Source organism: Oncorhynchus clarkii, chromosome 27 (assembly GCF_045791955.1).
Source record: "Oncorhynchus clarkii lewisi isolate Uvic-CL-2024 chromosome 27, UVic_Ocla_1.0, whole genome shotgun sequence".
Lineage (NCBI taxonomy): Eukaryota > Metazoa > Chordata > Actinopteri > Salmoniformes > Salmonidae > Oncorhynchus > Oncorhynchus clarkii.
Genome location: NC_092173.1, coordinates 27,888,445 through 27,902,512, shown reverse-complemented (window position 1 = coordinate 27,902,512; position 14,068 = coordinate 27,888,445). Strand labels below are relative to the sequence as shown.

Genomic DNA, 14,068 nt, shown 5'->3' with positions numbered 1-14,068 from the left:
TTCCCACAGTTGGGTGAATGTTGGCCCATTCCTCCTGACAGAGCTGGTGTAACTGAGTCAGGCGTGTAGGCCTCCTTGCTCGCACAAGCTTTTTCTGTTCTGCCCACACATTTTCTATGGGATTGAGGTCAGGGCTTTGTGACGGCCACTCCAATACCTTGACTTTGTTGTCCTTAAGCCATTTTGCCACAACTTTGGAAGTATGCTTGGGGTCATTGTCCATTTAGAAGACCCGTTTGCGAGCAACCTTTAACTTCCTGACTGATGTCTTGAGATGTTGCTTCAATATATCCACATAATTTTCCTCCTCTTGATGATGCAATCTATTTTGTGAAGTGCACCAGTCCCTCCTGCAGCAAAGCACCCCCACAACATGATGCTGCCACCCCCGTGCTTCACGGTTGGGATGGTGTTCTTCGGCTTGCAAGCCTCCCCCTTTTTCCTCCAAACATAACAACGGTCATTATGGCCAAACAGGTCAATTTTTGTTTCATCAGACCAGAGGACATTTCTCCAAAAAGTATGATCTTTGTCCCCATGTGCAGTTGCAAACCGTAGTCTGGCTTTTTTTAATGGCAGTTTTGGAACAGTGACTTCTTCCTTGCTGAGCTGCCTTTTCAGGTTATGTCGACATAGGACTAATTTTACTGTGGATATAGATACTTTAGTACCTGTTTCCTCCAGCATCTTCACAAGGTCTTTTGCTGTTGTTCTGGGATTGATTTTCAGTTTTCGCACCAAAGTACATTCATCTCTAGGTGACAGAACGCGTCTCCTTCCTGAGTGGTATGACGGCTGCGTGGTCCCATGGTGTTTATACTTGCGTGCTATTGTTTGTACAGATGAACGTGTTACCTCCAGGCGTTTGGAAATTGCTCCCAAGGATGAACCAGACTTGTGGAGGTCTACAATTCTTTTTTTCTCTGAGGTCTTGGCTGATTTATTTTGGTTTTTCCCATGATGCCAAGCAAAGAGGCACTGAGTTTGAAGGTAGGCCTTGAAATACATCCACAGGTACACCTCCAATTGACTCAAATGATGCCAATTAGCCTATCAGAAGCTTCTAAAGCCATTACATAATTTTCTGGAATTTTCCAAGCTGTTTAAAGGCACAGTCTATTTAGTGTATGTAAACTTCTGACCCATTGGAATTGTGATACAATGAATTATAAGTTAAATAATCTGTTTGTAAACAATTGTTGGAAAAATAACTTGTCATGCACAAAGTAGATCTCCTAACCAACTTGCCAAAACTATAGTTTGTTAACAAGAAATTTGTGGAGTGGTGGAAAAACGAGTTTTAATGACTCCAACCTAAATGTATGTAAACTTCTGACTTCAACTGTATGTACCACAAGCTATATCTGAACTTTACATGGCAAGATGAAGCATTTCTGTCCTTTTTGAATTCTAAGTCCTCCTTAAAGGCAAGAGGCATGCATGTTAATCAATTCAATTTTTGTTGTTTAATATCTGAATTCGGGGAGGATTTGAACATGAAGCTGATTGAATTTATATCTTACCCTCCCCTAGCTGACTATGCTGTGGACTACACAACAGGAACCATGATGTCCTTTGCCACGGTGTTTGCGGTCATGTTTAACGGTTGCACAGGCATCATGGCCGGATCCAACATGTCAGGTAATAAATCGTTTTTTGATCAAAGGAGTCGGTCAGGAATGTGTGATTGTCTGTGTTGTGTCTAACCTGGTGTTGTGCTGTGTCCCAGGTGACCTAAAGAACCCTAGCTACTCTATCCCTCGAGGAACCATCACAGCTGTCATCTTCACCTTCATCATCTACAATCTCCTCAGTCTGATGGTGGCCTGCTCCTGTGACCGGTCAGTCACACACACACACACACACACACACACACACTAGTTTGGGCATAATCTATGTAGATAAACACACCTGTAACATGTATGTTCACATACAGATATAGGCACACACAAACACATGGGCCCAATCCAACTCAAACTTGACAAACATTTGCACTCAATGAAAGACACACATACTCGCATTTACAATTCTATCTCTCTCCGACACACTTTTTCTCACTCCCTCTCCCGTCTCTAGCTCAGTGCCAGTGTGCAGTATCGATGTGGCACTAACACAAGTGTTGCTAAAGTGACATAAAAGGCCCTTTAAAGATGCATCGGAAATCAATACAGCCATCAATTATACTCCTCCCTGTCCTCCCATCTGCCTGTTTCGCCCTCTCCCCCTCAGTAGATCAGACATCGGCAGATAGAAAGGGAAGGGAAATATGCTGACTCATTGACCGCGTTTACATGCCCACCAAAATCCTGTTATTATTCGGGATACTCAAGAATTGTTTTTGAGTTGACGTATATTAACATCATATCCCATTTATAATAACCCGAAAAAGCTTGTATCGCGGTTATGAGAAACCTGGATAAGATGCCTGGGAAATGCTGATCTTAGATGGGATACTGTGGCATGTATGCCAGCAGCATACCACCCTGCATACCACTGCTGGCTTGCTTCTGAAGCTAAGCAGGGTTGGTCCTGGTCAGTCCCTGGATGGGAGACCAGATGCTGCTGGAAGTGGTGTTGGAGGGCCAGTAAGAGGCACTCTTTCCTCTGGTCTTATAAAATATCCCAATGCCCCAATCACTGCCCTGTGTAGGGTGCCGTCTTTCAGATGGGACGTTAAACGGGTGTCCTGACTCTCTGAGGTCATTAAAGATCCCATGGCACTTATTGTAAGAGTAGGTGTGTTAACCCCAGTGTCCTAGCTAAATTCCCAATCTGGTCCTCAAACCATCACGGTCACCTATTAATCCCCAGTTTACAATTGGCTCATTCATCCCCCTCCTCTCCCCTGTAACTATTCCCCAGGTCGTTGCTGCAAATGAGAACATGTTCTCAGTCAACTTACCTGGTAAAATAACAGATAAATAAATAACATACATATAAACATCTTATCCAGTTTATTGTTGTTTTGCAGTCTGCACAGGGTCCGAATTGAATATCATGGGTGTTGGATGTTTTCATCTGATTATCAAACAAATCACTTAATTTTTTTTTTTTTTTTTAAGTAGGCTATACCTGTGCATTTCCATCCACCATAAATTATGGAATTATTTTGCTGATACACCGTAGCCTACTGGACCGTATAGCCTAGTGGCTTCGGCTACTTCCACCCCTAATTTAGATACATTGCTACTTATAATTTCCAGCATTTGGTAGGCTGTTTATCAACTATAATTAGATACATGCAGCTTCTCACTAAAGTAGTGCTAACCAGAATGTCTTACATCAATAGAATGAATGAATTAGTAATGTAGTTAACACCGGTAAAGTTCTCTGTTTGGTTAGGGACCGTGGAGGAAACTCCACAACGGTGAAAAGATTATCGCTGTGCAAAATGTCCAAATGTCATCCGTTTGGCCAGTTTTTAAGGAAATGAAAAGCTGAGAAAACGATGAAACACCTTTCTGATAAAACTTCAGTTTGCCTTGGGTGCATATTATATGTGGTAGAAATACTGTCTGCTTACGTTAGTGTAAAATATAGAAGTTACATGTGCATTTGCATTTTCTGGAGATGCTGAAAGACCGAAATCCTTCTTCTCCACTCCTGTTCCCGAGACACAAATGTAACCCATGTTATCTCATTTTAAGCCTACTACAAGAAATGGTTAATTCTGTAGGAGTTCATATGATATTCCTCTACATGTGAGAGGTTATAGGTCTATAGTCCGTGTCCAGATTTCTGTTACTTTTCCATTTAACCCATATGAACTTAAATGAGGAATATTCACTTTATTCATGGATATAGGATACTCGTGAGCGGGATATCAAAGGTGCATGTAAACAGCTTATCCCGAATAAGACCTTAAGCGGGATATGAGCTACTGTGTGGAATACTTTGCGCATGTAAACGTGGTCGTTGATGGATAATGTAGTAGTTGATCAGACACACTGGATCATGAAATCAGAGGTGGTTGATTTCTACACATTCTAGATCATGAGAAGTGGTATTCAGGACCGCTCAGTACCTCTCTCGCATGCACGCATACATTCTTTTTTACACTGAGGAAATTGAGTCCATTTCAATCCATACTTCAGGATATGAACAAAGGATAACAAGAATGCATTTCCTTCTTCAGTGTGTTCAGTCCGGTTGTTATCTAGCTGTGTCCTTATCTGCTGTTGGTTTAGTGTTGCTTTATTGCTGTTGGACAGGGCCCGGCATGCAGTGGAGTGTGACGTTATTGGTCTTAGATAGTCGGACTGAATGGAGGAAATGTACAGGGTTTATGAATGATACTGCCTCCAAGGTCCTTTTATGGTACTTGATGGTGTGTCAACCATATCTAAACCTTATCCTGAACTGTCTTAGTAGTTACTGTACATGTGAAAACACACTGACTGCTCCTCCAGTTGTACATAAAGTACAGTGACCCGTGGAAGAGTACAGTGACCCGTGGAAGAGTACAGTGACCCGTGGAAGAGTACAGTGACCCGTGGAAGAGTACAGTGACCCGTGGAAGAGTACAGTGACCCGTGGAAGAGTACAGTGACCCGTGGAAGAGTACAGTGACCCGTGGAAGAGTACAGTGATAACTTGGCCAGGGGTAAAGTCACCATTTCATCATGCGTGTTACTGGAATCATAAACTTGTTATTTCTGGCCATGGAATTCCACATTGATTGTAGCCTAATTTACTTAAAAGGGCTGTATAACATTCTTGACTAGAGGTAAACTCTCATAAATGCCAATTTACATTATGAAACAGTTACACCCTTGTCACAAGGTAGGTCACAGGTTGTCTTTCAACAATGGGCCACATTTCCTTTAGTTGAAAGTTACAATTGGTTGTAAGGCTGCAGAAAAAGGGGCCAGAGTTTTTCCAAGTCAAGTCACTATTCAGAAAAACTCATGGCGCTAGTCACGGATTGTTACATCTGTCACCAAACTAAAGAGAACTTTCTGCACTTTTAAAGTCAATGTGTCACCAGTGTGTCATTAAGAGACAGACTAAATGGATTACTCAGATTAAATAGGGAGAATGTGCATTAAAGCCATCAGTCAACGTCACGTCAAAGTGACATTACTAAATGCCAAACACTGGACCCCCCCCCCCCCCCCCCCCCCCCCCCTTCACCACGGACACTCTCTGCATTGCTATAGCAACAAAGCCTCGTTGAAGGGAAAGCAGTTGAATGTCTATCATGGCCTGGGTAAGTGATTTTCACAGAGGGGGAACAAATAGAAGCTTTTTGAGTTGGACGTTATTCCCCCTTTTTTTGGTGAAAAAAAGTAACTTGGTAGCAGTACCCAGAAGTATCCAACAGGTGGAGGTCACACCATCTCACATGAGGAGCTCCCTTTGTATTTCACTCTTACATTGAGGGGTTTCTTAGGTAGCGTTTACACAGGCAGCGCAATACTGATCTTTTCCCCACTAATTGATATTTTGACCAATCACATTAGTTGTTTTCACATCAAATTAGATTTTTTCAGAGCTGATCTGATTGGTCGAAAAATATACGATTTGGGCTACCTGTTTGGATGCAACCTTATAGATAAGAGAAATGGTGTAACCTTTGAAGAAAGCCAAAGTAAATTGTTCCCCTCTTCAGCTAGTTACTCTGCATTCTTGGTAAAAGGCACTGTGTTCACTTAACATAAATGTCAGGGAGATTTAAGAATGGCTGTTCAGATCTACAATAGTGCTGCCTTTTGGGAGAATGACATCTGATGCATACCTGAATAGGTTACAGGTGTACAGTTATAGAGTGTGTATGTGTTCTAGATGGTTCTGGGAAGGTGCATAGGAGCCCAATGTAAAAGACGATGATGATGGTTTCCTGTCCAGCTATGAGAAGTATATTAACAGGGTAGGGAGTGGTGACTGATAGCCCATTGCCAACTTTCCAGCCCCTCTCACAACCAAATCCAGCCCAATCCCCCAACATACAGTAAGCTTAGAGTGAGTGTGTCTGTATCTTGTTTAGGGACTGAGACCTGAATGATCTGTGTGTATTTTACGGTCTGTCTCTTTCTTTGGATAAGTGAAGAGCGTGTGTGTGTGTGCATTCGTTCTCTGGATGACTAACTACAGAGTGTGGTTGTGTGTGTATCTTTATCTTCCCTCTATGGATGAGTGACATTGGAGTGTGTATATATGCAGGTGTGGTGCATGTGTGTGTCTCTGGTTGAGTGACTTTGTTGTGTGTGTGTGTGTGTGTGTGTGTGTGTGTGTACACCTCTGTGTATTGTGCATCAGTGACCTGTTGGCTAATCCCATCCTGCTATAGAAGCTTATGTATTTATTACTGGCTGAATAATTATATTAATTTAAATCTGCCTCCCTATTTTGTTCTGCTATCTTCAACATGCAGCCTGGTGTGTGTGTGGAAGCTGTGCAGTCCCACAAGGCTCTCCATCTCTTAGCTTTTTCTTCTGTTTTTCAGCCCCCCATATGGCTTTTATTTGTGTTAGAGAATGTGGTACTGTTTTTCACTCCCTCCCGTTCTCCCTTGAGCATCTTGTCTCCTCCCTAGCTTCCCCTGGGGCTGTTTAATTCTCTCTCATGTCCCCCCCACACTTGCTGGCTCGTAGTGCTAGTCTCTTGTCCAGACATTGAGGCAACAAGTCCAACATTCTCAGTCTGTCTGCCCTCCTCTGCTTTCATCTCATACCTCTGTTCCCTAGCAATCACCCCACTGCAGAGTGCCTGTCCTTGGCTCTCTCTGTCCATCCATCCTTTATTTGCTTGCTATCTCTCCACCACAGATCTCTCTCGTTGTCGGTCTCTGTCCGTCTCTGATCTCTCTCTGTATCTTTCTCGTTCCCCCCCTCTGTCCCTGCCAACACACAGGGATAGAGATGGAGAAGACCATGAGGAGGTTCATGTTATGTTGCCCATGACCTCTGGAAGAGGTAGCTGCTACATAAGCAACAGCTAATGGGGATCCTAATAAGGAAATAAAAAAACAACCATAAAAATAGTAGAAGGAATGAGAATGTAGCAAAACAATAGGTAATATGAGAAGGGGTATAGTAGAGACAGTCTGAGATTGAGAGAGGTAGAGTGAATGCGAAAGAGTAGCAGAGGGGTGGAGAGGAGATCTACAGGCCTTGTTAGCTGTTGATCCCATTTAATACTCCTCAGCCTGTCTCTCTCTGTCTGTGTTGCTCTCTCTCTGCCTCCCTCCCCCTGTAGTTGGTTTTGAAGCTTATTTAAAAGAAATGGCAAAATAATATTAACGTATGAATAAACAAATGATGTGTAGCATGAGAATGAACGTCCAGTCTCTCCAGGCTCTCATTTAGCTGCACTCCCCTCCTAAAATAATGTTTTTCTTCTGACAGGTGCTTTACTTCGTTCTGTTCTTTATTTCCATGGCACAGCTCATTCCAGCTTAATGATCTGATCAATAATCTGTATTATGGGATGGAGGACGCACACTCAAAAACAACTGTATACACGCCTGTTATACAAAGACATGTTAATACAAAAATCACAAAGTACCAAAATGTGCATTAACACACACACACACACACACACACATGCACACCTTCTGTCCTCTGCTCTCCCTCTCTGCATGACTCACCTTCTGTCCTCTGCTCTCCCTCTCTGCATGACTCACCTTCTGTCCTCTGCTCTCCCTCTCTGCATGGCTCACCTTCTGTCCTCTGCTCTCCCTCTCTGCATGACTCAGGTTCTGTCCTCTGCTCTCCCTCTCTGTATGACTCAGGTTCTGTCCTCTGCTCTCCCTCTCTGTATGACTCAGGTTATGTCCTCTGCTCTCCCTCTCTGCATGGCTGCCACCTCTTTTTGATGGCTTTGTTTTGGAGTGCAGGTTTTAAAATGTCAAGCTTGTTCAGATTTATACTGCACTTGCCACACGTCACAGGAATTAATAACCAGGCTATAGCATTAACCAGCTCCATTACACAAGCACACGCGTACACACACACACACATACCCCAGAGTAACTTTCAATGGTCCAACCAACACATGTGCATACTCAAATGACTTGTGTTTCACTACTCTGTGTGTGCTGCTGGTGGATTATTAAGAATGTCAGAGCCTGATTTAAAGCAATGATTCATAAATGTTTAACTGCGGCACACAAACAATAATGCAGACCAACACACACACACACAAATCATATCATTGGCATTTCCTAATTTTCAGACAGAGGGGACAGACAGAAAAACAGACAAACAGACAGAGATGGGTGGAGTGGGGGAGGGTTTCATATGAATGTATATCATCTGATTTCTCTCTCAGTATTCTCCTCCAGAGGGACTACAGTTTCCTGCGGGACATTAATGTGTGGAACCCATTGGTGACCGTTGGTGTGTACTCCTCCACCATGTCTGCTGCCATGAGTAACCTGATAGGGGCCTCTCGCATCCTCTTCGCCCTGGCACGGGACGACCTGTTTGGTGGGTACACTTATGTCCTCCTCTTTCTCAGGATCCACCTCACCCTTATTATTTCTCTTTATAGCTTCTTCTCTCTCCCTTCTCACTGGCGTTGTGTGTGGATATGGGAGATGAATAGCAGTATTAAGCAGGTTTCCCCTGTAGAGTGGGCAACTGGATCAGAACAGATGAACTAGACTGAACCATGCTGAACTAGACTGAACCAAACTGACAGTGGCTCAGGATCACTAGCAATGCCTTTCACGGGTTAAACATATATTTTAGCTTATGGGTTTTGTTTTTACCTTGTTGTGACTGTATGATTAAAGGTGTTTAACTTAAAGTTCTCATCGTGTGTGTCATTCATGGTGCAACCTGCTTGCCACTGTCCTACACCCACTGGGTAATGGATCCCCTAATATAGTGTAACACACATCTCTTCATCTCACCCACTTTTAAAATATCTGCCTTGTCTTTGCCCTTCACCTCCCCTTTTTTTCCCCTTCTCTTTTATTTTCCTCCATCCCCTTTTCTTTTATTTTCCTCCCTCTCTCCTATTTTCCTCCCTCTCTCCATCCCCTTCTCTTTTATTTTCCTCCCTCTCTCCATCCCCTTCTCTTTTATTTTCCTCCCTCTCTCCATCCCCTTTTATTTTCCTCCCTCCCTCTATCCCCTTCTCTTTTATTTTCCTCCCTCTCTCCATCCCCTTTTATTTCCCTCCCTCCCTCCATCCCCTTTTCTTTTATTTTCCTCCCTCTCTCCATCCCCTTGGCTGCATTGATTTGAGTTGAAAGTCTCTAATTTAATTAATTTCATGTATCAACTGAAATGTGGTCCTAAATGTTAATTCCCTCCATCTTACTCCTTCTCCTCCCTCTTGCTCTCACATACAGTTGAAGTCGGAAGTTTACATACACCTTAACCAAATACATTTAAACTTAGTTTTTCACAATTCCTGACATTTATTCCTAGTAAAAATTCCCTGTCTTAGGTCAGTTAGGATGACCACTTTATTTTAAGAATGTGAAATATCAGAATAATAGAAAATAGTGATTTTATTTCAGCTTTGATTTATTTCATCACATTCCCAGTGGGTCAAAAGTTTACATACACTCAATTAGTATTTTGTAGCATTGCCTTTAAATTGTTTAACTTGGGTCAAACGTTTCGGGTAGCCTTCCACAAGCTTGCCACAATAAGCTGGGTGAATTTTGGCCCATTTCTCCTGGTGTAACGGAGTCAGGTTTGTAGGCCTCCTTGCTTGCACACATTTTCTACAGGATTGAAGTCAGGGCTTTGTGATGGCCACTCCAATACCTTGACTTTGTTGTCCTTAAGCCATTTTACCACAGCTTTGGAAGTCTGCTTGGGGTCATTGTCCATTTAGAAGAGCCATTTGCGACCAAGCTTTAACTTCCTGACTGATGTCTTGAGATGTTGCTTCAATATATCCACATCATTTTCCTCCTCTTGATGATCCAATCTATTTTGTGAAGTGCACTAGTCCCTCCTGCAGCAAAGCACCCCCACAACATGATGCTGCCACCCCGTGCTTCACGGTTGGGATGGTGTTCTTCGGCTTGCAAGCCTCCCCCTTTTTCGTTATGATGGTCATTATGGCCAAACAGTTCTATTTTTGTTTTATCAGACCAGAGGACATTTCTCCAAAAAGTACGATCTTTGTCCCCATGTCCTCTCTGTAGTCTGGCTTTTTTATGGCAGTTTTAGAGCAGTGGCTTCTTCCTTGCTGAGCGGCCTTTCAGGTTATGTCGATATAGGACTCGTTTTTACTGTGGATATAGATACTTTTGTACCTGTTTCCTCCAGCATCTTCACAAGGTCCTTTGCTGATGTTTTGGGATTGATTTTCACTTTTCGAACCAAAGTACGTTCATCTCTAGGAGACAGAATGGGTCTCCTTCCTGAGCGGTATGACGGCTGCGTGGTCCCATGGTGTTTATACTTGCGTACTATTATTTGTACGGGTGAACGTGGTACCTTCAGGCAGTTGGAAATGTATTTTGATATTTCCATGATTTCAAGAAAAAAGGCACAGAGTTTGTAGGTAGGCCTTGAAATACATCCACAGGTACACCTCCAATTGACTCAAATGATGTCAATTAGCCTATCAGAAGCTTCTAAAGCCATGACATCATTTTCTGAAATGTTCCAAGCTGTTTAAAGGCACAGTCAACTTAGTGTATGTAAACTTCTGACCCACTGGAATTGTGATACAGTGAATTATAAGTGAAATAATCTCTCTGTAAACAATTGTTGGAAAAATTACTTGTGTCATGCACAAAGTAGATGTCCTAACCTACTTGCCAAAACTATAGTTTGTTAACAAGAAATTTGTGGAGTGGTTGAAAAACAAGTTTTAATGACTCCAACCTAAGTATGTAAACAACTGTATTCTCTCTCTCTCTCGCTTGCTCACTCCTCTCCCCCGTCTGCAGGCACGGTGTTGTCTCCAGCTAAGAAGACATCTCACAATGGGAACCCCTGGGTGTCTGTCCTCCTCTCCTGGTTCCTAGTACAGGTAAGACAATGGGAAGCCCTGGGTGTCTGTCCTCTCCTGGTTCCTAGTACAGGTAAGACAATGGGAAGCCCTGGGTGTCTGTCCTCTCCTGGTTCCTAGTACAGGTAAGACAATGGGAAGCCCTGGGTGTCTGTCCTCCTCTCCTGGTTCCTAGTACAGGTAAGACAATGGGAAGCCCTGGGTGTCTGTCCTCCTCTCCTGGTTCCTAGTCCAAGTAAGACAATGGGAAGCCCTGGGTGTCTGTCCTCCTCTCCTGGGTACTAGTCCAGGTAGGCCAATAGGAACCCCTGGGTGTCTGTCCTCTCCTGGTTGCTAGTCCAGGTAGGCCAATAGGAACCCCTGGGTGTCTGTCCTCTCCTGGTTACTTGTCCAGGTAGGCCAATAGTAACCCCTGGGTGTCTGTCCTCTCCTGGTTACTAGTCCAGGTAGGCCAATAGGAACCCCTGGGTGTCTGTCCTCTCCTGGTTACTAGTACAGGTAAGACACAGAGGAGAGAATAGGTCTGATTTCACCTGATCAATAATCTCTGATCAGTTCAGATGAAGGAAAAGGTAGATTGATATAGTAGAGAGAAGGGTAAATGGAAAAAGATAGATGGAGAGAGGAGAAGGGAAGTACTTTGAGAGTACTGAGAATTGACCAAGACATAATGAGAAAAGGAGATGAGATGGGAGGGTAAAGATACAAAGAGACAGAAAAAATAGATGGAGGTGGAGAGAGCTCTGATAATGACTGGCTAGTCAGATACTCTTCAAGAAGCTAGTGTTAAAGTCTAAATGGCTGGTCTTTGTCTTCCTCTCATCCCTCGCTCTGCTTCTACACTGGAGTGGGGGAGTAATTAGAGTGGAATCATTAGCCTGTATCGGAGCTCATTAACTAGTCCTCCCCCTCTTTTCTGCTGCTTGCTCTTTCTCTCTCTGCCATTTGAATGATTCACTGATGACACAAGTGTGATTCTAATCTCACTCCATGTTAAACAATCTCACAGATGAGAGAAAGGGAGCGAAGGGAGGTCAGGAAGGAAGGTGAAAGAAGGTGTTAGGGAGGTGGCTATAGAAACAAGCCATGCATCAATTCAAAGTGATCCAGATGATATTTGAGGAAGAGGGAAACCTTGGGACTGATTTAGAAGCCCCTCTATCTTTGAGGTCTGACCTTTTGTAAAGGGCTGTGTGATGTTAGTGATAACTCCGCCTCTCAGAATAGCTTGATGATTACCATGGGTTTATATGGACTGGACATACAACACGAAGACAACTGACCTGATCTCACTCACAGACACAGAGAGACAGGACAGGACAATGATGCAGTGGCAGGCCCAGAGGTTGACCATACTGGCCTATGGCTGAGGGCTCAGTTAATAGCTAATTAATACTCTTATTAAAGGGGAGAACTGAGGAGACTGACTCTCACTGACTTTGTTGTGAACGTCAGAGGAGAAACTATTTCTCCCCTCCATCTCTTTCTCCCTCATCTATTTCTTCTCTCTCCTTTTCTCCATCTGTAGTTGGTGTTGTTCACAGGGAAGTTGAACACCATCGCCAGCATTGTAACCATCTTCTTCCTGCTGGTGTACGCAGCTGTAGACCTGGCCTGTCTGGCTCTGGAGTGGGCCTCAGCTCCTAACTTCAGGTACTAAATCAAATCAAATTGGGTTTATCACACATGCCAAATAAAACTGGTGTGAACTTTACAATTAAATGCTTGCTTATGAAACTTCCCCAACAATGCAGAGTTTAGAAAATAATAATGCTAAATTAAATGGTAACTAACAAGGAATAAAATGCAGAAGATTGGAGCTATATACAGGAAGTACCAGTACCAGATCAATGTGGAGCTATATACAGGAAGTACCAGTACCAAATCAATGTGGAGCTATATACAGGGGGTACCAGTACCAGATCAATGTGCAGCTAAATACAGGGAGTACCAGTACCAGATCAATGTGCAGCTATATACAGGGAGTGCCAGATCAATGTGCAGCTGTATACAGGGAGTACCAGTACCAGATCAATGTGCAGCTGTATACAGGGAGTACCAGTACCAGATCAATGTGCAGCTAGATACAGGGAGTACCAGTACCAAATAAATGTGCAGCTGTATACAGGGAGTACCAGTACCAGATCAATGTGGAGCTATATACAGGGAGTACCAGTACCAGATCAATGTGCAGCTGTATATAGGGAGTACCAGTACCAGATCAATGTGCAGCTGTATACAGGGAGTACCAGTACCAGATCAATGTGGAGCTATATACAGTGAGTACCAGTACCAGATCAATGTGGAGCTATATACAGGGAGTACCAGTACCAGGTCAATGTGCAGCTAAATACAGGGAGTACCAGATCAATGTGCAGCTATATACAGGGAGTATCAGTACCAGATCAATGTGCAGCTATATACAGGGAGTATCAGTACCAGATCAATGTGCAGCTATATACAGGGAGTACCAGTACCAGATCAATGTGGAGCTATATACAGGGAGTACCAGTACCAGATCAATGTGCAGCTAAATACAGGGAGTACCAGATCAATGTGCAGCTATATACAGGGAGTACCAGATCAATGTGCAGCTATATACAGGGAGTACCAGATCAATGTGCAGCTATATACAGGGAGTACCAGATCAATGTGCAGCTATATACAGGGAGTACCAGATCAATGTGCAGCTATATACAGGGGAGTACCAGATCAATGTGCAGCTATATACAGGGAGTACCAGATCAATGTGCAGCTATATACAGGGAGTACCAGATCAATGTGCAGCTATATACAGGGAGTACCAGATCAATGTGCAGCTATATACAGGGAGTACCAGATCAATGTGCAGCTATATACAGGGAGTACCAGATCAATGTGCAGCTATATACAGGGAGTACCAGATCAATGTGCAGCTATATACAGGGGAGTACCAGATCAATGTGCAGCTATATACAGGGAGTACCAGATCAATGTGCAGCTATATACAGGGAGTACCAGATCAATGTGCAGCTATATACAGGGAGTACCAGATCAATGTGCAGCTATATACAGGGAGTACCAGATCAATGTGCAGCTATATACAGGGAGTACCAGATCAATGTGCAGCTATATACAGGGAGTACCAGATCAATGTGCAGCT

The 14,068-nt window shown here is 43.4% G+C and overlaps 1 protein-coding gene across 1 annotated transcript in view; it reads left to right on the top strand.

Annotated features, from left to right (window-relative positions):
- The window catches only part of LOC139386279 (solute carrier family 12 member 9-like), a 58,937-nt gene that overhangs the window by 14,146 nt on the left and 30,723 nt on the right, over nt 1–14,068 (top strand). The window contains exons 5-9 of the mRNA XM_071131776.1: nt 1,534–1,641; nt 1,730–1,841; nt 8,272–8,429; nt 10,865–10,947; nt 12,455–12,579. Of these exons, the coding sequence (XP_070987877.1) occupies nt 1,534–1,641; nt 1,730–1,841; nt 8,272–8,429; nt 10,865–10,947; nt 12,455–12,579 (586 nt within the window). The remainder of the gene's footprint in view (nt 1–1,533; nt 1,642–1,729; nt 1,842–8,271; nt 8,430–10,864; nt 10,948–12,454; nt 12,580–14,068) is intronic.